This window comes from Ailuropoda melanoleuca, chromosome 2 (genome assembly GCF_002007445.2).
Source record: "Ailuropoda melanoleuca isolate Jingjing chromosome 2, ASM200744v2, whole genome shotgun sequence".
In the NCBI taxonomy this organism is placed as follows: Eukaryota; Metazoa; Chordata; class Mammalia; order Carnivora; family Ursidae; genus Ailuropoda; species Ailuropoda melanoleuca.
This window is the reverse complement of record NC_048219.1, coordinates 143,898,444-143,920,724: the sequence shown is the minus strand read 5'-3', so window position 1 is coordinate 143,920,724 and position 22,281 is coordinate 143,898,444. Positions and strand designations below refer to the sequence as shown.

The 22,281-nt window shown below is 35.7% G+C and overlaps 1 protein-coding gene across 5 annotated transcripts in view; it reads left to right on the top strand.

Moving 5' to 3' along the window:
* Positions 1 to 22,281, top strand: part of LNPK (lunapark, ER junction formation factor) — an 87,899-nt gene that overhangs the window by 47,260 nt on the left and 18,358 nt on the right. For all 5 annotated transcript variants that reach the window (XM_034654769.1, XM_034654774.1, XM_034654770.1 and 2 more), the window contains exon 9: positions 12,679 to 12,891. In XM_034654769.1, the coding sequence (XP_034510660.1) occupies positions 12,679 to 12,891 (213 nt within the window). The remainder of the gene's footprint in view (positions 1 to 12,678; positions 12,892 to 22,281) is intronic.

Here is a 22,281-nt window from a genome sequence, read left to right as displayed (position 1 = left end):
GAACAGGATTTGATTCTGGACATGTGCATTTGAGATGCCAGACATTCGAGTAGATATTTTAAGGAAATGATAGAATATAAGTCTGGCAAAGAGGAATTATCTGGCTTGGAGATATAAATCTGGGTATCAACAGATACCCAGACTGTATTAAAACAATGAGACTGGATGAGATTACCAAGGATGTAAATGTGGAGACCAAGGCTGCTGTGGAGCACTCTAACCTTAAGATGTTGGGAGTAATGAGGAGGAGCCATAAAGAGGAACTGAGAAGTGGTCAGTGAGAGCAAACCCTGGAGAATGTGGGGTCCTGGATGCTAACTAAAGAGAGTGTTTCAGGGTAGTGGTCACCTGTGAGAAACATTGCCAATTAAGTTTAGAGTTGAGAATTGAATATTGATTTTAACAATGTTGAGGTCCATAGTGACCTTGAAAATAATGGTTTTGGTGGAGGAATGAGGGCAAGAGCCTGATTAGAGTGCACTTAAGAAAATAGGGAGTAGAGAAGTTGGAGACAGAAGAGACTATTTTTTTGAATAAGAGGGAGTGGATGGGGAAGCATTATGTGTATGTGGGTGAACTTGCTGTATGAAAGAAATAGCATGTTTGTATGCTACTGGGAATGGCCTAGAAGACCCGAAGTAATTGATGATGGAGAGAATGGACACAATTGATGAGGAGGCAAGAAGGGGTGGGATTTGATGTACAAGTGTGGGAGTTAGGTTTGATGGGAGCATGTATAGTTCACCAGCAGTAAGGAGTGAAGACAGAGAACATGGGCAGATACAGGTAAGTGGTGGGAGTTGTCTTTTGATTGTATCTGTATTCTTTTTTTTTTTTTTTAAGATTTTTTATTTATTTATTCGGCAGAGATAGAGACAGCCAGCGAGAGAGGGAACACAAGCAGGGGGAGTGGGAGGAGGAAGAACCAGGCTCATAGCGGAGGAGCCTGATGTGGGGCTCGATCCCATAACGCCGGGATCATGCCCTGAGCCGAAGGCAGACGCTCAACCGCTGTGCCACCCAGGCACCCCTGTATCTGTATTCTTAATGAGAGTGAGAATGGGGAAGATGTTATTGGGGGCCTGAAGAGAATATATAAAATAAATCTCTAGGGGAGTGAGAGAGTAAATGGATTAGGAAAATGTGGGAATGCCAGGGGACACTGATGTCCACTTAAAGTTAACAGTCATGAATTTGGGGCACCTGGGTGCCTCAGTTGGTTAAGCATCCGATTCTTGGTGTCAGCTCAGGTGTTGAACTCAGGGTCATGAGTTCAAAGCCCATGTTGGGCTCCACTCCCAGTGTGGAGCCTACTTATAAAGAAAGAAATAAAGAAGGAAGGGAAGAAAGGAAGAAAAGAAAGTAAGTTAGTTCACAGTCAATGAATATAAAGCATGGTTGTGCATGTTTTTCAGTTGTGTTTAGCTGTATGGGTACAGGTGTGGAGTAGGAAGAGAGTTGGTCTTTTTTTTTTTTTTTTTTTGTAAAGAGTTTATTTATTTATTTGACAGAGATAGAGACAGCCAGTGAGAGAGGGAACACAAGCAGGGGGAGTGGGAGAGGAAGAAGCAGGCTCATAGCGGAGGAGCCTGATGTGGGGCTCGATCCCATAACGCCGGGATCACGCCCTGAGCCGAAGGCAGACGCTTAACCGCTGTGCCACCCAGGCGCCCCGGAAGAGAGTTGGTCTTAACCAGTGTTGGGGTTTTACCTAATGGATTAAATAAAGTGATAAAGGGGCAGAGGAGGTGAAATTATTCACAGGGGAGTGATTATAACAATGTATTAAGGAATCTAAGATCGTCATTAGGGAAATAAGGACATGAGAGGAAATAAGGACATGATGGACAAAGGTGTTGGTATTATTAATACAGGGGTCTGCAAACTACAAGACCTGTTTTATATGGCTCTTGACCTTAGAATTGGTTTTACATTTTTAAAGTGTTCTAAAAAATAACAAAGAAGAATAATAATGTGCAAGAGAAACTGTATGTGGTCTATAAGCCTAAAATATTTACTATCTAACAATTTAATTAGTTTAATAACTAATGGATCATAGATCCTCTTGGAGTTGAAAGAATAATAGAGGAATTAATCTGGAAATGTAACTGTGGTTTCAGAGTGGGATGCTTGAACTTGAAAAGGGTGCAGTTATCTTTAATGGCAACGTTCTAGGATTAGGTTATGACTATAAGTCCTTAATAGACTCTCCTATATTGTTTCAAAAAGGAGCTACATATGCACTCTTTTTTACCTTTATACATTACCCTGCAACTTTACTAATGAAATTAACAAGAGAAAAGTCAATTGTATTCTCTCACAGCTAAATTTGAAATCAATAAGTACTGCAGAAAAGTTTAATGGCTCTAGAAAACGGATTATAACTTCTTAAGTAGGTTTTTAGAGTTTATTCACTTGTGTTCTGTGGCATATATAGATTAAAGTAGAAATCACTGATCTTTTTTGATCTTGACAGCAAAGGTGATATTTCATATTTTGCTGTTTTTTGAGATGTACTTTTGATTTAGAAAATCTGGAAAACACTGGTAAAACAGTAAATTCACTTTTTTGTGGTGTTCTTAAGTGTTGTATCTATAGTGTTACAGTTATCTTTGTGTGAGCAAACCACCCCAAAACTTAGTGGCTTAGAACAACATTAATTTGTTTTGCTCATGAATTTGCAGTGTTGGCAAGGTTTGGCAGAGATCGCTCATCTCTGCCTCACATCTCCTAGAGTTACCTGATTGGGCCTAGAAGATATACTACCAAGATGTCTTATACACATGGCTAACAAGTTGGTGCTGGCACTTGGTTTTTCTCCACATAGACTTCTCTTATGGGGTTACTTGGACTTGCTCCAACGTGGTGGCTGGGTTTTAAGAGCAAGCAGCCCAAGAGACAGGGAGTAGTCCTGAAAACTGGGGCACCTATATTCTCCTGGTAAAACAGTAACAGAGCAAGAATCAAGGGAGGAGACATAGACATCCTCCTTCCCCCATTTGATGGGAGGCAAATTTTGGACCTGTATTTTAAAACTGCCACATGTTCCTTAGTACAGGTAACAAAGGCATTTAGATCCGCAACCATTTTTCAGTGTTCTTAAATGCCACCATTACCATGAACCCTTCCTGCATCCCATTACTGAGTTTTTAATCTCCTCATTCTTGGCTCCTCCATGGTACTTTGTTGGTTCCTTTTTTTATGGCACTTAACCTGGTGTTTCATGATTTTGTGTATCTTTGCTTGCCACCTCTATATGCAACTCTGCATTCCATTCAGTAGTGCTTTACTCATAGTGGTTGCTTAGTAAATGTGTTGAGTCAAAGGAAATAAAAGAAGACTTTTTTTTTTTTTTAAGAATTAATGAATTTTGTTTAGGTGTTGTAGAGTAGTGATTTACGAAATGGGACCTTGGTGAACTGTTTAAAGTCGAAAGGTAGGAGTCAAAGTGGAAATAAATCATCAAGGTGATGAAAAAAAGTAAATATTGAGATAAGGAACTATAAAACAAAACATATTCTTTTTTAATTGAAGTGTAATTGACATACAACATTAAATTAGTTTTAGGTATACAACATAGTGATTTGACAATTGTGTGCATTAAAAAGACTCTCCAAACTGAGTGTAGTTATCATATGTCACCATACAAAGTTAGTGCAATATTGTTGACTATATTCCCTATAGTGTACTCTTCATCCCTGTGACTTCTTTGTTTTGTAATTGTAAATTTGTGTCCCTTAATCCCCTTTACCTATTTTGCCGCCCTGCCCCCATTCTCTGGCAACCACCAGTTTGTTCTCTGTATTTATGAGTCTGTTTTTATTTTGTTTGTTCATTTGTTTTTTTTTTTTTTTTTTAGATTCCACATATAGGTGAAATCATATGGTAACTCGTCTTTTTTTGTCTGACTTATTTCCCTTAGGATAATACCCTCTAGGTCCATCCATATTGTTGCAAATGGCAAGATCTCATCCTTTTTGATGGCTGAGTAATATTCCATTGTATGTGTATGTGTGTTTATGTATGTATGTCTATCTATATCATATCTTTTTGATCCATTCATCTGTTGATGGACACTTAGGTTGCTTCTATGTCTTGGCTATTGTAAATAACGCATTGAACATAAGGGTGCATATAACTTTTCAGAAAATTAGTGTTTTTGTTTTTTTTGGTAAATATTCAGAAATAGAAGTTGTATGGTATTTCTACTTTTAATTTTTTATTTTTTGAGGAACCACCATACTGTTTTCCATAGTGACTGCACCAATTTACATTCCTACCAACAGTTTACAAGGGTTCCCTTTCTTCCACATCCTTGCCAACACTTGTTGTTGCTTGTCTTTTTGTTATTAAGCCATTCTGACCAGTGTGAGGTGATATCTCATTGTGTGTTGATATTCATTTCCTTGATGATTAGTGATGTTGAGTTTCTTTCCATGTGTCTGTTGGCCATCTGTATGTCTTCTTTGGAAAAATGTCTACTTAAGTCCTGCTCATTTTTAAATTGGATTATTTGTTATAAATAATATAAGCAAAATGTATTCTTAATTTAAAAAGCAGAAGAATGAAATAGTAAACTAAAGGCTGGCAAGTGGTATATATGATTAGCATATTTTCTGCTTGTAGGTAGCTTGTTTGTATGATCTGAAGTTAGGCTGAAAGTCTCAATGTAGCAGGCAACACATACTTAGCTGATTAACAATCTTAAATCTGTCTGCAGTCTTAATTCCCCTTGCATGTAGCATAACATTTATAGGTTCTGAGGATGAGGATGTGGACATGTTTGGGAGGCCATTATTCTGCCTACTACACCATCTAAGTTGAGTAATAGGCAGTTGGAAATTTGATATCAAAATGCAAGAGGAAAGTAAATTTATTTCAGAGATGTTTATTAAGCTCTATGCTAGTTACTTGCCAAATCCCGGGGCTGCAAAGATGCAGTTTTTCTCTAGGAGCTCTTGGTTCAAAAGAGTATGTACATGTAAATAATCTTAACATACTAAGGACCGCAGTGAAGGTAGGCACAAATCATAATGCATTATAAATTTTAGTAACAATTTGCTTTGAGAGTGCATTGGGAAAGGACTCTCAGGTCTACTTCACATGGAAAGATAAGAAGAGAAAAACAAGTTGGTACCTTGAGGGACTGCAAATAGTGCTATGTGCCTGAAAAAGGGAGGTAGTGTTTATGTGAGGGAGGGATAATTCTGAAGTATTTTGTATGCAGCACTATGGAGTTTGGGACTTTATCTTATTTTTATTTTTTTATAAAGATTTTATTTATTTATTCGACAGAGATAGAGACAGCTGGCGAGAGAGGGAACACAAGCAGGGGGAGTGGGAGAGGAAGAAGCAGGCTCATAGCGGAAGAGCCTGATATGGGGCTGGATCCCATAACGCTGGGATCACGCCCTGAGCCGAAGGCAGATGCTTAACCGCTGTGCCACCCAGGCGCCCCTGGGACTTTATCTTAAATGCAACACGGAAAGCCTCTGGAGGCTTTGCATTTTAGAACACTTTTTTTTTTTTTTGTAATATGGAGCAAGGATTGGAGAGAGCAAGGCTGAAGACATGGAGATTGATTAGGATAGTATCTAATATAGAAAAGAGATAAAGGCCTGAACTACATAAAGTTGTGGCAAAGGAGTTGAAAAAGAAATTTAAAAGATAATTAAGATTTAAGGGTAGATTGACAAGATTTGATGATACTAGATTTGGATAGTGTGGAGTGGGAGGAGGTGTCCAGATATCAACTAGGTTTTTGGCAACTGGTTAGATGTTAGTGTCTTAAGCAAGGTAAGAAACGTAAGAATTTGAGTAGTAGGTTTATGTAGAAGATAATGGATTTGCTTTTGGCACCATCCAGGTGGTATGGTTTATAGGTAATTGATTATTTTATATGAAACTCAGGAAAAAGGTTAAGGTTATAGGTACAGATTAGGAATCATTGGGACGTACAGATGATAGTTCTTCAAACCATGGGATTGAGTGAAATTGCCCAGGGAAAGAAAATAGAGTAAGAAGGCTATGATAGAACCCCAGGGAACATTAACATTTAAGGGTAGGAGGAGAAAGGAGGAACTCAGGAAAAAGACAAGAAGCCATGATTAGAGTTAAAAGCAGAACTAACCTGGTGTCTAGAACGTTGAAATGTAGATGGGATGGCATCTGCTGTCATAGTCTGCAGAGGGTCAAGTTAAGTAGGAGACGAATGAGGTCATTGAATCTGATAGGTTGTACAGAGTTGAGGGTTGTCCAGAGTTGTACAGAGTTGTTGTAATGAAAACTGGGATTTGTATCCTGCCTCTATCTCTTACATACTGTGAGACTTTTGGCAAGTTACTTAGCTTCTGAGCTTTAGGTTTCTTTTGAAAACTGAGGGTTGGTCTAAATATTAGGTGACATTAGTAAACTCACATTAAGCACCTATTATAGTTCTTGGAAGATAATAGGGATTTGATAAAGAGTAGCTATAACAGTAATGGTGGTAAGTTTGTTGGTAACCAAACCAATGGTGCCTTCAGTGGTAAGTGATACTGTGGTAGCTAAGAAGGAGAACAAAAAACAGATTGTGTTAGGTCGAGGAGTGAAATGTTGGACAAGATCTTTCTTTCTTTTCTTTCTTTCTTCCTCCCTCTCTCCCTCCCTCTTTCCTTTCCTTTCCTTTCCTTTCCTTTCCTTTCCTTTCCTTTCCTTTCCTTTCCTTTCCTTTTTCCTTTTCTTTTTCCTTTCCTTTCCTTTCTTTCCTTTCCTTCTCTCTCTCTCTCTCCTTCCTTCCACTCTCCCTCCCTCCTAACTTTCTCCCTTCCTCCCTCCCTCCCTCTCTCTTTTTCTCTCTCTTTTCTGTCTTTTTTTCCCCTCTCTCTTTTTCTCTCTCTGTTTCTTTCTTTCTCTCTTTCTTTCCTCCCCAAAGCTTTGCCTCTATGGGAAGGAAGAGATTATGGAGTCATTTTGTTACTAAAAAGCCATCCACCTATTGAGAAAACAATTTATTTATTTATTTTTAAAGCTTTTTTTTAAAAAAATTTAAATTTTATCTATTTATTCTACAGAGAGAGAGATAGCCAGCCAGAGAGGGAACACAAGCAGGGGGAGTGGGAGAGGAAGAAGCAGGCTCTCAGCGGAGGAGCCTNTCATTTTGTTACTAAAAAGCCATCCACCTATTGAGAAAACAATTTATTTATTTATTTTTAAAGCTTTTTTTTTTAAAAATTTAAATTTTATCTATTTATTCTACAGAGAGAGAGATAGCCAGCGAGAGAGGGAACACAAGCAGGGGGAGTGGGAGAGGAAGAAGCAGGCTCCCAGCGGAGGAGCCGTATGTGGTGCCGGGACCACGCCCTGAGCCGGAGGCAGCCGCCTAACCACTGAGCAACCCAGGCGCCCCGAGAAAACAGTTTAAGTAGAGAAGTAGGGTAGAGGCTGAATTTAAAGTAGCTTATTATGAGTGGGTTACGTAGAAGATGATACAATGAATACAGACCTTAGAAAATTTTTTGAAAGTAAAAGGAAGAGATACCAGGTGCATGGTCTTTATTATTTTGATTATTTAATCATATAAATTTAAACAAAAGAGACCAGAATTTATATAAATTTAAAAATAGAAACTCTCCTGAAGCTATATCCCATGTCTCACTTAACTACATTTAATAATCACTTATAAAGAGCCAAATTCACCCTAAATTTAAGAATCTCCACTTTTGCATATGTGAATCATTCAAAGGCTTTTTCTTGGTGCTTTTTCTTATGAGGCCGAGAACTGGATGTAACGTTGGTAAAACCTTTGACCAGTGCTAGGGAAAATACGAGGATTGTCTTTGTAGTTTTGCCAACACTCTAAAGAAATTTGAAACCCAGAGTGGATAAAAGACTTTTTACTTTGCATAAGGAACTGGTGGTATTGGCTAGTATGAAAATCCAGACCTCCTAACTGTAGCGTGGTATTCTTCCCACTCCAGCTTAATACCAAAACGAAGATAGGGGCGCCTGGGTGGCACAGCGGTTAAGCGTCTGCCTTCGGCTCAGGGCATGATCCCGGCGTTGTGGGATCAAGCCCCACATCAGGCTCCTCCGCTATGAGCCTGCTTCTTCCTCTCCCACTCCCCCTGCTTGTGTTCCCTCTCTCGCTGGCTGTCTCTATCTCTGTCGAATAAATAAATAAAATCTTTAAAAAAAAAAAAACGAAGATAAAACCCTCTACAAGTATGTAAACAATCAGTATTTAACAATCTGATAAATCAAGAGAATTATTTGTATTATAGAACGCTTATCTTAAGAATTATTTAAGAGCAAGCTAGAGTCACAGATTTAAGTTTTTGCATAAATTGTGAATTTACACATTTAAATAAGTTCACAAATGAGTTTAGGAAAACATTTAATTTGTACATTAATATCCACATTTTAATTTTTGCTTTAGAAATTCTAGATTGCTTAGCTTTTGATTTATTGTGATCTCTGGAACATTTAGATGAATACTACTTCTAATAGTTTTGCTTATTAAGTACTTGTTAAGTACCTGTGCTTTGGTTAAGCCCTTTGCATTGCTTATCTTATTTAATCTTTACAACAACTGTTAAGAGGTAAGTATTCCTATTATAAGGAAGCTGAACTGAAATTAGTCATCAACTTGGAAAAGGCTGCTTGTCCATTTAATAAACAGGGTGGAGCTGAAATTTGAATCAACACAGCTTGATCCCAGAGTCTGCTCTTCTTTTCTTTGTAGTTTCAAGTTTTTATTTAAATTCCAGTTAGTTAACATACAGTGTAACATTAGTTTCAGGCTTAGAATTTAGTGATTCATCACTTACATACAATATTCCATGCTCATCACAAGTGTTCTCCTTAATCCCCATCACCCATTTAACCCGTCTCCNTCTCCCCCCTCCCCCTGCCCCCCCCCGCCCCCTGCAACCCTCAGTTTGTTCTCTGTAGTTAAGACTCTCTTTTATGGATTGCCTCTTTTTTCTCCATGTTCATCTGTTTTGTTTCTTAAATTCCACATGTGAGTGAAATCATATGGTATTTGTCTTTAACTTATTTCAGGCAGAGTCTATGCTTTTTAACAACTATCTTGTTTTTTTATTTTAACCGACTGAGCCACCAAGTGCCATTTTATCATTACTTTAAACTTTGTTTTCTTTTGTTTATTGTAATATAGAAGTTTTAAATCTCATTTAGATTCTGTTTGCTTAATTTTGAATTTAAAAATATAGACATGTACTCATACTTAGTGGGTGTAATTTTTATTGAATCAGTGGTTGATCATTGATAAAGATGTTGAAACATCCTCCAGTCAAGAATTGAACTTATGGAACACTCCTTATGATACTTCACCAAATTGATGCGAAATGCTTGGGAAATCTTTTTTGTGGGATGGTATTTTACATTTAAACGCAGGAGATGTTAAACATAACCAATATAATACATTGTTAGATACCAGAAAGTTTTTAGAATAGTTATAATACAAAGCATTTGTGAATGGCAAATAACTAGAAGTGGACATATCTTAGATGTTAAAATTGGGACTACAAGAATATTTCAAAACACCTTACCAAATATAGATTTGGTGTTGTCTTGCTATTTTCACCTATTGATATTGTAACTCTTTGTTACCTGCTTTTCCTTTAAAAACAAGGAAAGTATGTTTTCTCCCTTTCCTGACTCTTTTTGTATTATTTTTCTCCTTTTTCTGTCTAAATTTAGTTTCAGAAATTATTAAGCCACGTCTTTTTCGTGGAATGCTAGACATGGTGTCCTTTGTTAACCCAGCTAGTTATAGACCTCAACTTTAGTAGTTCGTGAGTGATATGAGGGATGTATGTTAAAAAGGTACTTTAATTAATTGTTCCAGGGTAGATGTACATTCAGAGAAAGCAGTTTCAAGTCTTTGTTCAAGAAGTGAAAGAATAATAACCACTTTTAATATAGTTTGATATATTTTAAACTTTTATTTATCTGGAAGAAAAATGTCATTTTTTAGAGTTATGTTTTACCTGAAAATTGGCTAAAAAATGATTTACAGTATTTGATGCCTTGTTTTTTAAAAATTAATTTGAATGATCAAATCTTAATGTAAGTTCATTGATCTTAGTATCTTTTGCAGGATTTTTTTTTTTTTTTTTAAAGTAGGCTCCATGGCCAGTGTGGGGCTTCAACTCACAACCCTGAGACTGAGTTGCATGCTTTACCAACTGAGCCAGCCAGGTGCCCCTCATTTCATGGTTTTCCCCAATGTGTAACCACCTTTTAAGGTGTTCTTTGTGAATAAAAGATAATTAAGTAACCAGCTAATTTGCAGGAGATATTAGGATATAATTAGATCAGGTAAAATCTGGAAATTTCTATATAAACTGCATGGAAAATAGCCAGATATAAAGGTAGTTCCATTTATATAATGATGATCTGCTTGTAATTTATTATTTCAGTGGCTAGGTTAGAGACTAAATTAAGAGCCAGAGGAAAATTAGTTGGTCTTAGTAATTACTGCTCACTAACTGGTCATTTGAAGATACTTTGTGTGAAAACGCTGTCATCTGAAATATTATGTATTCGATAAATGTGAGCTATCAATACAGACATCACTTAATCCTTATAACAATTCTATGAGTTAATATTATTATCCTAAATTTGTAGATAAAGAAGAGAGGTTTAGTGACATTAACCCATCTGAAGTCATGTAATGCTATAAGCTACAGCCAGGATTCTAACCAAACTTTTCTGCTAGGTTGTAGTGAACTGAAACCTGATGCTAGAGCTGTACTTTTAGTCGCAATGAACTCTTCATGAAAATCTTTAACTGTTAAATAGAGTCCAAATTTAAAATATTTTGCTTCTGGAAGTATGCATTTCTACCAGTCATGCCACTTAAAATTTAACTTCTTTGGTTTCAGCCTACTGTTTCAGGATTTGTGATAATTTAAGGTGATATATAGAATTAAAAAGCAATAAGCACTTCTTTACTTGAGATCTTACCATCAACATTCAAGTAAGATATTGGTGCGGAGGGGAAATGATAGAATTGAATTTTGTGTTATGGAGTAGGGGATCATGAAACTTTCCATAAAGGGCCAGATAGTAAATATAGTCAATGGTTCTGACAGCCAGTAAATGCTCAGCTCTTCTAAAGCAGCCATAGACAATATATAAACAAAAGAACATTGTCATCAGGGAAATTCAAATCAAAACTACAGTGAGATACCACCTTACGCCAGTTAGAATGGCAAAAATTGACAAGGCAAGAAACAACAAATGTTGGCAAGGATGTGGAGAAAGGGGAACCCTCTTACACTGTTGGTGGGAATGTAAATTGGTACAGCCACTTTGGAAAACAGGGGAGGTCCCTCAAGAAGTTAAAAATAGAGCTACCCTATGACCCAGCAATTGCACTACTGGATATTTACCCCAAAAGATACAGACGTAGTGAAGAGAAGGGCCATATGCACCCCAATGTTCGTTACAGCGTTGTCCACAATAGCTAAATCATGGAAGAAGCCAAGATGCCCTTCAACAGACGAATGGATAAAGAAGATGTGGTCCATATATACAATGGAATATTACTCAGCCATCAGAAAGAATGATTACCCGACATTTGCAGCAACATGGAGGGACTGGAGGAGATTATGCTAAGTGAAATAAGTCAAGCAGAGAAAGACAATTATCATATGGTTTCACTCATTTATGGAACATAAGAAATAGCAGGGAGTTCGGTAGGAGAAGGAAGGGAAGAATGAAGCATGAGAGACTGTGGACTCTGGGAAACAAACTGAGGGCTTCAGAGGGGAGGGGAGGGGGATTGGGATAGGCTGGTGATGGGTATTAAGGAGGGCACATATTGCATGGAGCACTGGGTGTTATACACAAATGGAGTCATGGAACACTACATCAAAAACTTAAGAATGTACTGTATGATGACTAACATAACAGAGCATTGTCATGTTTTAATAAAACTACAAAAAGGGGTGGGGGGGAGCCTGGATTTGGCATATTTACCAGCCCCTGTTACAGAAAATCTTGTAATTTTTGCAACTAAAAGATAAGATTTATTTATAATAATACTGTTTATGCAAAGTGGAAGTTTTCCTTTATTGAATGTATTGGCAAAAAAAAAAAAAATTACCAAAAAGACAGTAAGAGTGTAAAGGAGATTGGGAATAGTATCTAATAGTAAAGACTACTTTTTCAGCATTTCTATGACTAATTAAATTAAGTACCTCATAAATTATGTGATAATTCCAGAATATACTTATTCACTCATTTCGTAGAGTTAACGTTTTGCTTATCTTGAAGAAACAAATCTGCCATTTTCATCAGAGTTTTCACAAATTCTGATAAACTTACTTTCCTTTATCATAAATTAGGAAGGATTACTATAAAAAGAGATGACACATAATTGGGTGATGATTTTATTTTATTTGAATTTATTTTGAAAAGTGGTATCTGTGGATAAACTTAGATCAAGGCTTTTGTGTAAATATATGCTGTTGGAAGTGTAGGGTCAGAAATGGAGTGCTCTGTTATAGTTAGTTTTCAGTGTTACATCTTATAAACTTCTTATTACAAGAAGTTTTGACATTACGATGCTTTCTGGTGCTACAAAACTTTATTAAACGTAAATCATTTTGTGGTATTGGCTAATATGGATATTAAATAAAACATACGCTTTTTAATTCTTATTCTCAGAGATTCGTCAGCGAACTGCAGCTCAGAGAAGCCTTTCTCCAACACCAGCCAGCTCTAGCCAGGGCCCTCCTCCACAAGTTCCAGTATCTCCTGGACCACCAAAGGACATTTCAGCCCCGGGTGGACCCCCAGAAAGAACTGTTACTCCAGCCCTGTCATCAAATGTGTTACCAAGACGTCTTGGATCCCCTGCTACTTCAGTGCCTGGAATGGGTAAACAGAGCACTTAATGTTATTTACAGTTTATATTGTTTTCTCTGGTTACCAATAAAACGGGCTATTTTCAGGCAGTATGGAAATGGCATTTCATTTGGAAATAGCAGAGCAGTTATCTGATTAAGCAGGAGTTCCATATTCAATTAGCCATAACTCTTTACAGCTGGCACCTTGTGATACTGAAACCTATTTCTTGAGCTCATTTAGCTGTTATGGCTTCTTTGTTTAAATGGCAATAAAACTTTGTAGTATTCTGTAGTCAACAGTATAGCGTATCTTTTTATATTCAGCTTTAGAATGGCTCCAGATTTATATAAAATGGGGATGGAAGAGAACACTTTTGGAATATATTCATGCTTTTTGCTAAACTCTTCACATATATTTTTAAACATGACAACATATTCCAGGAAGACTTTTTCTGCATTGTGGTATACAATACTATTATTGTTAATATGGGCTGGTAGATTTTTCTTTTATTAAGCTGTCGAACCTTACTATTTTCTGACAGATACTTTAGCATAAAGTTCTATTAAATTAACAACTGCGTTTTCTATTTCATTTCTTTGGTTCTCTTTTTTCAGTGTGGTAGATCTCTAGGGAAGATCCCGTTTTGGGAGTGTAATAGATTATGTTACCCTGCAGCTTTCTTTTGGAGTGTGATGGGACATGGAAGTCTACTGCTAAAGCAGATCACATTATTTTATATAAATTTCCATGTCAGATTCTTGAATATGATAGTAAATTACTTATCTTATTTTAGGATATTTAATTCTAATTTAAATTACTTTGGTATTTCATGACTAATTACTAACATATAATGAATAATGATTTTGAGGCTAGCCAGTAGTTGATATCAGGTATTCATGGCACTTATATAATTAAAGCAATCTAAATGTTACTATGACAGTAGTTTTTTTTTTTTTTCCTGCTTTTCCTTCAAAGAAAAGGAGCATAACATTTTAGAAGACTAGAAGACTGTTAATTTATAAACAAATTAAAGCTGGCTACAAGTGAAATGTATATAAATCATAACTTTTAGAGTAGTATTGAAAAAATACTTAACTTGACATATAATGGTGTCACTTAAGGTAGCCATATATTTTGTGAAATTGAGAAAACTAAATTGGTTGAAAATTATTTATCTTTCTGTTGTTATTTGATTGATTTGAGATACCCATGATTTGTAAAGTTCTTAGTAGTTTAATGGAAGAACTTTCTTTTTATGTGAGAATGCATGAATTATATACATTTGTATATCTAAGTTTTAAGGAAGTAAAAGTTTAGCAACTTGCATAAAGTAATAAAAACTGTATTGCACATATAAGAATAGGGTTATAGAGGGAACGATGGCCTAAATTTCATGATCATGTAAAATGAAACATTTTACTAAAGTTTTTAATTCATTTTCCATGTAGAGGACTATTTAAGTTGTACATTGCCAAAAATATGAGTGAGTTAAATGATTTCTTATAGAGAAGATTAATAATTCATTTTTTCATGATGCCATATTTGTGGAAGAGAATTAATTTCATGTGTATTACCACAGGGCTCCCATATGTTTGAAAATTAATAACCAGCAGGTACTTGATAATTTGCCAAGCTGTGTAAAAATGACCAGTATTCCTACAATGATTGCTCTTGATGTTTGTATTAATTATCGTTATCTGTAACAGCATAAATATAAAGATGTGTTATTTTAAAAATTATTAGTATGCATAGCATTTAAGATACTTTTATGAAATCTGTTGTTTTATGTATCCAGATTCGTTTATGGACATTCTCATTTTGAACATACAGAAGTAAAATATTCCAGCATAAGTTAATTTGACTTAAAATGCTTTCAAGATTATAATTTGGCATACTTATTCAAGTTGAAAATTTGGTAATGAGGGATGACACTTAATCTGTGTACTCAAATTTAGTTTTTGATCACAATTGATTGAATGTTGTTAATACAAGTAAACCAATAACTCATCTGGTGAAATCTGAAAAATGTTCTTGGTTTGTTAAAGAACTTACTCTAGAACCTAAATTTCATTTATTAATCGCTACAATTTTGACATCATTTGCCTTTTTTTAGATGGTAACAACCTTTAGGTTTGTGATTATTTACAAAACAGATCTCTTTTTATTAGCCTTTAAAATATTAATATAGTATTGCTACTCCAAACCCATTCTTGAGTACTTTAAAGTTTTGTCACAACCATTTTGAAAACCTTGTATCCTTATATTGTAAAGCTTAATCCAACAAGGCCTTATTTTGTTGCAGTCTTCTATGAGGTCTCCATGTAAACCTTCATTGCTGCCCATCTTATTCTTATGTGCATCCTGCCTTGCTTTTCAAAGGCAAACATCACTGATTTATTTTGTTCTCTCACTTTCTTCTCAGTGCTGCCTTCTGTGTTGTCTCTTAGTTCGGAGTATCTCCTACAAACAGTTCTTTCAGTTTTCAAAGATTGTGGAGTTACAATTCATAACTCTTTATTTTTGTTGTTAATGTTTTTATATGATGTAAATCATTAATTAAAACTAGGTTATTCTTCCACTGTCCACTCTCCATTTGTCTCTTCTGATATTGCCTAGTTTATAAAATACATGAACACAGTATATCTTTATTTATTTAGATCTTCAGTTTTTCTCAGCAGTGTTTTTAGTGTGCAGTATATTGGTTTTACACATTTTCTTGGTTAAATGTGCATGTAATTATTTCCAATTTTTGAGCCTATTGCAAATGGCTTTGTTTTACTATCTCCAGTTGTTCATTGCTGATATATATAGAAATACAATTGATTTTTGTATATTGGTCTTCTATAATCTTGCTAAACTTATTTTATTAGTTTTTAAATAGATTTATAGTATTTTCCATAGACTATCACATTTTGAATAAATATAATTCTTCTTTTCTAATCTGGGTTCCTTTTATTTCTCATTCTGGCTTATTACACAAGCTAGAACCTTTGGCACAATCTTAAATAGAAGTGGCAAAAGCAGGGGAGCCTGGCTCTCTCAGTTGGTGGAGCTTGCGACTTTTGATCTTGGGGTTGTGAGTTCAAGCCCCACATTGGGTGTAGAGATTACTTAAAAATAAAATCTTTAAAAAATAAGAAGTGGCAAAAGCAGACCTTCTTCCTTATTGCTGATCTTAAGAGGAAAGCAGTTACCTTTTCACCATTCAGCATGGTGTTAGCTGTAGGGATTGTTGTTTTGTTTTACATAGATAGCTTTTATCAGGTTGAGGAAGTACCCTTCAATTTCTGGTTAGCTGAACATTTTTATCAATAATGGATGATGGATTTTATCAAATGTTTTTAATGCATCTATTGAGATGCTCATATGGGGTTTTAGGTTTTTTTTTTTTTGTTTTAATGTCTGCTAATGTAGTGAAATACATTGATTGATTTTTGAATGTTGGACTACCTTGCTTTCCTGGCATAAATCTGACCTAGTCATGGTGTTTAATTTTTTATATATGCTGTTGGGTTTGATTTGCTAAAAGTTTGTTAAAAATATTTGCATCAATATTCCTTAGGGATATTGGTCTGTAGTATTTTTTTCTTTTTTTCTTGTAATGTCTTTTTCTGGTTTGGGTATCAGAGGTATAAGACGGTATTCTCTCATCTTCAGTTTTCCAGACAGTTTTGTGTAGAATTTATATTACTTCTTCCTTAAATGTTTGGTAGAATTTATAAGTTGAAGCATCTGGGTCTGGTGTTTTCTTTGTGGAAGGTGTTTGTTTGTTTGTTTTAAACTAAAAATTCAATTGAACAAAATCTACAGACTAGTATCTCTTAGGAAGATAGATATAAAAGTTCTTTATAAAATTTTAGGATATTGAATAATTATTTCTTATTGAGTGAGCTGTGGTAATTTGGTAGTCCTTCAAAGGTTTTGTGTAACTCATGTAACTTTTGAATTTATTGGCATAAAATTATTCATAATATGCTTGTAAACAATTTAGATTTATGCCATTTTTCTTGTTCCAGATATTAGTATTTTGTATCTTCCCTTTTTTCCCTAATTAGTCTGGCTAGAGGTTTATCAGTTTTGATATTCTCAAAAGAAGCAGATTTTTCTCTATTATTTTTGTATTTTCTATTTTATTAGTTTTTACTCTTTATTATTTTTTTATTCTGTTTATCTTGGGTTTCATTCGCTTTTCCTTTTCAGTTTCTTAAGGTGGAAGCTGAATTCATGAATTTTAGATTTACCTGCTTTTATAGATGTTTTAGTGTTATAAATTTTCCTCTACCTACAGCTTTAGCTGCATATCATAAATTTGATATGTTGTTTTTTTCATTTTCATTTAATTAATACTTTCTAACTTCCATTTTGATTTTTCTTTGAACCCTCGGTTATTTAAACGTATGTTAGTTAGTCTCCAAGTATTTGGAGATTTTCTTGATGTCTTTCTGTTGCTGATTTTAACTTAATTCTGTCATGGTCAGAAAACATACTTTGTATTATTTAAATCTTAAATGTGGTGAGGCTTGTTTTATGTCTCAGAATATCATCTGTCTTTGTAAAATGTTTTGTATTCACATGAATATATATTCTGTTCCTGTTGGATAGAGTAGCTAGAAGTGTCAATTAGGACAAGTTGGTAGCACATAGTGTTGTTCAGGTCTTCTATATCATTGCTGATTTCTGTATTCTGTCAATTATTGAGAGGAAGCTGTTGAAATCTCCAACTGTGCTATTGTGTGTGCATGTGTATAAATATGTATATAGTGTTGTGTATATGTACACTAGTATATATATAACATATATACACATACACACAGTAAATATGTTTTTGTCTATTTCTTTTTGTAGTTCTATTAGTTTTTTGCTTTATGTTTTTTTTTATTTATTTAATTTATTTGACAGAGACAGACACAGCGAGAGAGGGAACACAAGCAGGGGGAGTGGGAGTGGGAGAAGCAGGCTTCCTGCTGAGCAGGGAGCCCAATGCGGGGCTCGATCCCAGGACCCTGGGATCATGACCTGAGCTGAAGGCAGGTGCTTGACGACTGAGCCACCCAGGCACCCCATGCTTTATGTGTTTTGAAGCTCTGTTATGATCCACATATATATTTAGGATTATTAGGTTCTCTTGATGAATTGTCTCCTTTTTCATTATAAAATTACCCTTTTCATCCCTGATAATATTCTTTTCTCTGAAGTCTACTCTGTTTGATATTAATACAGCTACTCCAGATTTCTTTTGATTAGTGTTAGCATATTTATATATATATTGTTTCCATCATTTATTTATTTAATTATTATTTTTAAAGTATTTTTTTATTTTAGAGAGAGTAAGAATATGAGTGGGCAGAGGGGCAGAGGGAGAGGGAGAGGGAGAATCCCAAGCAGACTCCACACCGAATATGGAGCCCACCATGGGGCTTGATCCCACAATCCCGAGATCATGATCTGAGCTGAAACCAAGAGTTGGACACCTAATCAACTCAGCCACCCAGGTGCCCATCTGTCATTTTTTAACCTATTTGTGTCTTTGTATTTAATTTTTTTTTTCTGTAAGCAACATATATCAGGTTTTGCTTTTTTATTCTGACGATCTGTGGCTCATAATGAGGCTGTTCAGGCTACATACATTGAACAGGATTGGTATATTTGGGTTTAGGTTTAAATCTTCTATTGTGCTATTTTTTTTTTTCTATTTGTCCCTCTGTTCTATTACTTTTCTCCTTGTTTTCTGCCTTCTTTTGAATTGAGTATCTTTATCATTTTATTTTATCTTTTTTTAATTTCCTTATTAGCTACATTGCTTTTTCATGTTATTTTAGTGGGTCTTTTGGGATTTACAGTATATGTCTTTAACTTATCACAGTTCATCTTCAAGTGATATAATACCAGTTCACAAAAAGTTTTGGAATCTAACAACAGTATACTTTCATTTCTCCTCTCCTGGCTTTTATGCTATTGTTGCCATACATTTTACTTTGATATATGTTATAAACCCTACAACAAATGATTATTTTTTCTTTAAGCTATCAATTATTTTTTAAGAGTTTTGGATATTTACCCACATGGTAGCCATTTCAGTTATTTCCTTTGTACTACCTCTTTCTGTCTGGTGTCATTTTTCTGTCTTCTAACATTTTTATAGTGCATTTCTGCTAATGATGAATTCTTTCAGTTTTGTGTGTCTGAAAAAGTCATTTTGCTTTACTTTTAAAAGATTTTTCACTAATACAGAATTCTAATTGATAATTTTTCTTTAAAAATATTGCTTCACTGTCTTTTGACTTATTTTCTGATGGAAATCTCATTCTTACCTCTGTTTCTCTGTATATAATATATCTTTTTCTGACTGTGCTATGATTTTCTCTTTATCACTGGTTTTAAGCATTTGATTGTCTGTGCCTTGGTGAAAATTATGTTTCATGTGCTTAGGGTTTGTTGAGATTCTTGGATTTGTGGGTTTATAGATTTCATCAAATTTGGAAAAATTTTTTTTAATGTTTTTTTTATTATATTATGTTAGTCACCATACAGTACATCCCTGGTTTCTGATGTAAAGTTCGATTGATTCATTAGTTGCGTATAACACCCAGTGCACCATGCAATACGTGCCCTCCCCACTACCCATCACCAGTCTATTCCATTCCCCCACCCCCCTCCCCTCTGAAGCCCTCAGTTTGTTTCTCATAGTCCATAGTCTCTCATGCTTCATTCCCCCTTCTGATTACCCCCCCTTTCTTTATCCCTTTCTTCCCCTACCGATCTTCCTAGTTCTTATGTTCCATAGATGAGAGAAATCATATGATAATTGTCTTTCTCTGCTTGACTTATTTCACTTAGCATTATCTCCTCCAGTGCCGTCCATGTTGCAGCAAATGTTGAGAATTCGTTCTTTCTGATAGCTGAGTAATATTCCATTGTATATATGGACCACAGCTTCTTAATCCAGTCATCTGTTGAAGGGCATCTCGGCTCCTTCCATGATTTGGCTATTGTGGACAATGCAGCTATGAACATTGGGGTGCATATGGCCCTTCTCTTTACTACGTCTGTATCTTTGGGGTAAACACCCAGTAGTGCAATGGCTGGGTCATAGGGTAGTTCAATTTTTAACTTTTTAAGGGACCTCCACACTGTTTTCCAGAGTGGCTGTACCAACTTGCATTCCCACCAACAATGTAGGAGGGATCCCCTTTCTCCACATCCTCTCCAACAATTGTTGTTTCTTGCCTTGTCTATCTTTGCCATTCTAACTGGCGTAAGGTGGTATCTCAGTGTGGTTTTGATTTGAATTTCCCTGATGGCTAATGATTTTGAACATTTTTTCATGTGTCTGTTAGCCATTTGTATGTCTTCATTGGAAAAGTGTCTGTTCATATCTTCTGCCCATTTTATGATTTGTTTATTTGTTTCTCGTGTATTGAGTTTGAGAAGTTCTTTGTAGATCTTGGATACCAGTCCTTTATCTGTGGTGTCCTTTGCAAATATATTCTCCCATTCCGTGGGCTGTCTCTTAGTTTTTTTGACTGTTTCCTTGGCTGTGCAGAAGCTCTTTATCCTGATAAAGTCCCATAAGTTCATTTTATCTTTTATTTCTCTTGCCTTTGGAGATGTGTCGTGAAAAAGGTTGCTCTGGCCGATGTCATAGAAGTTGTTGCCTATGTTCTCCTCTAGAATTTTGATGGATTCCTGTCTCACATTGAGGTCTTTCATCCATTTGGAGTTTATTTTTGTGTATGGTGTGAGAGAGTGGTCAAGTTTCATTCTTTTGCATGTAGCTGTCCAATTTTCCCAGCACCATTTATTGAAGAGACTGTCTTTTTTCCACCGGATGTTTTTTCCTGCTTTATCAAAGATTAGTTGCCCAAAGAGCCGAGGGTCCATTTCTGGGTTCTCTATTCTGTTCCATTGGTCGATGTGTCTGTTTTTGTGCCAGTACCATGCTGTCTTTGTGATCACAGCTTTGTAGTACAGCTCGAAATCCGGCATTGTGATGCCCCCAGCTTTGTTTTTCCTTTTCAACAGTTCCTTGGAGATTCGGGGCCTTTTCTGGTTCCATACAAATTTAAGGACTATTTGTTCCAGTTCTTTGAAAAATGTCCTCGGTATTTTGATCGGGATAGCATTGAAAGTGTAGATTGCTCTGGGTAGTATGGACATTTTAACTATGTTAATTCTTCCAATCCATGAGCATGGAATATTTTTCCATCTTTTTATGTCTTCCTCAATATCTTTCAAAAGTGATCTATAGTTTCTAGCATATAGGTCCTTTACGTCTCTGGTTAAGTTAATTCCAAGGTAACGCATGGTTTTTGGTGTTATTGTAAATGGGATGGATTCCCTAATTTCTCTTTCTTCAGTCTCGTTATTCGTGTATAGAAATGCAACTGATTTCTGGGCATTGATTTTGTATCCTGCCACCTTACTGAATTGTTCTATAACTTCTAATAGTTTGGGAGTGGATTCCTTTGGGTTTTCCATATAGAGTATCATGTCATCTGCAAAGAGAGACAGTTTGACTTCTTCTTTGCCGATTTGGATACCTTTGATCCCTTTTTGTCTTCTGATTGCTGTTGCAAGGACTTCTAGTACTATGTTGAATAATAGTGGCGAGAGTGGGCATCCTTGTCGTGTTCCTGATCTTAAGGGAAAGGCTTCCAGCTTTTCCCCATTGAGAATAATGCTTGCAGTAGGCTTTTCATAGATGGCTTTTATGAGATTGAGAAATGTACCCTCTATTCCTACACTCTGAAGGGTTTTAATCAGGAAAGGATGCTGTATTTTGTCAAATGCTTTTTCTGCATCAATTGAGAGGATCATATGGTTCTTGAGTCTTTTCTTGTTGATATGATGTATCACATTGATTGATTTGCGAGTGTTGAACCATGCTTGCATCCCAGGTATGAATCCCACTTGGTCATGATGGATAATCCTTTTAATGTACTGTTGGATTCTATTAGCAAGGATCTTGTTGAGGATTTTGGCATCCATATTCATTAGAGAAATCGGTCTGTAATTCTCCTTTTTGAGGGGGTCTTTGCCTGGTTTGGGGATCAAGGTAATATTAGCCTCATAGAATGAGTTTGGTAGCTTTCCTTCTGTTTCTATTTTTTGAAATAGCTTTAGGAGAATAGGTATTATTTCTTCTTTGAATGTTTGGTAGAATTCCCCAGGAAAACCGTCTGGGCCTGGAGTTTTATTATTTGGAAGGTTGTTTATCACTGACTCAATTTCTTCATAGTTAATTGGCCTATTTAAGAAATCTATTTCTTCCTGTTTCAGTCTTGGTAGTTTATAGGTTTCCAGGAAGGCCTCCATCTCTTCCAGATTGTTTAGTTTTTTGGCATATAGCTGTTGATAAAAGTTTCTAATAATCCTTGCAATTTCAATGGTGCTGGTCGTGACCTCTCCCTTTTCAGTCAT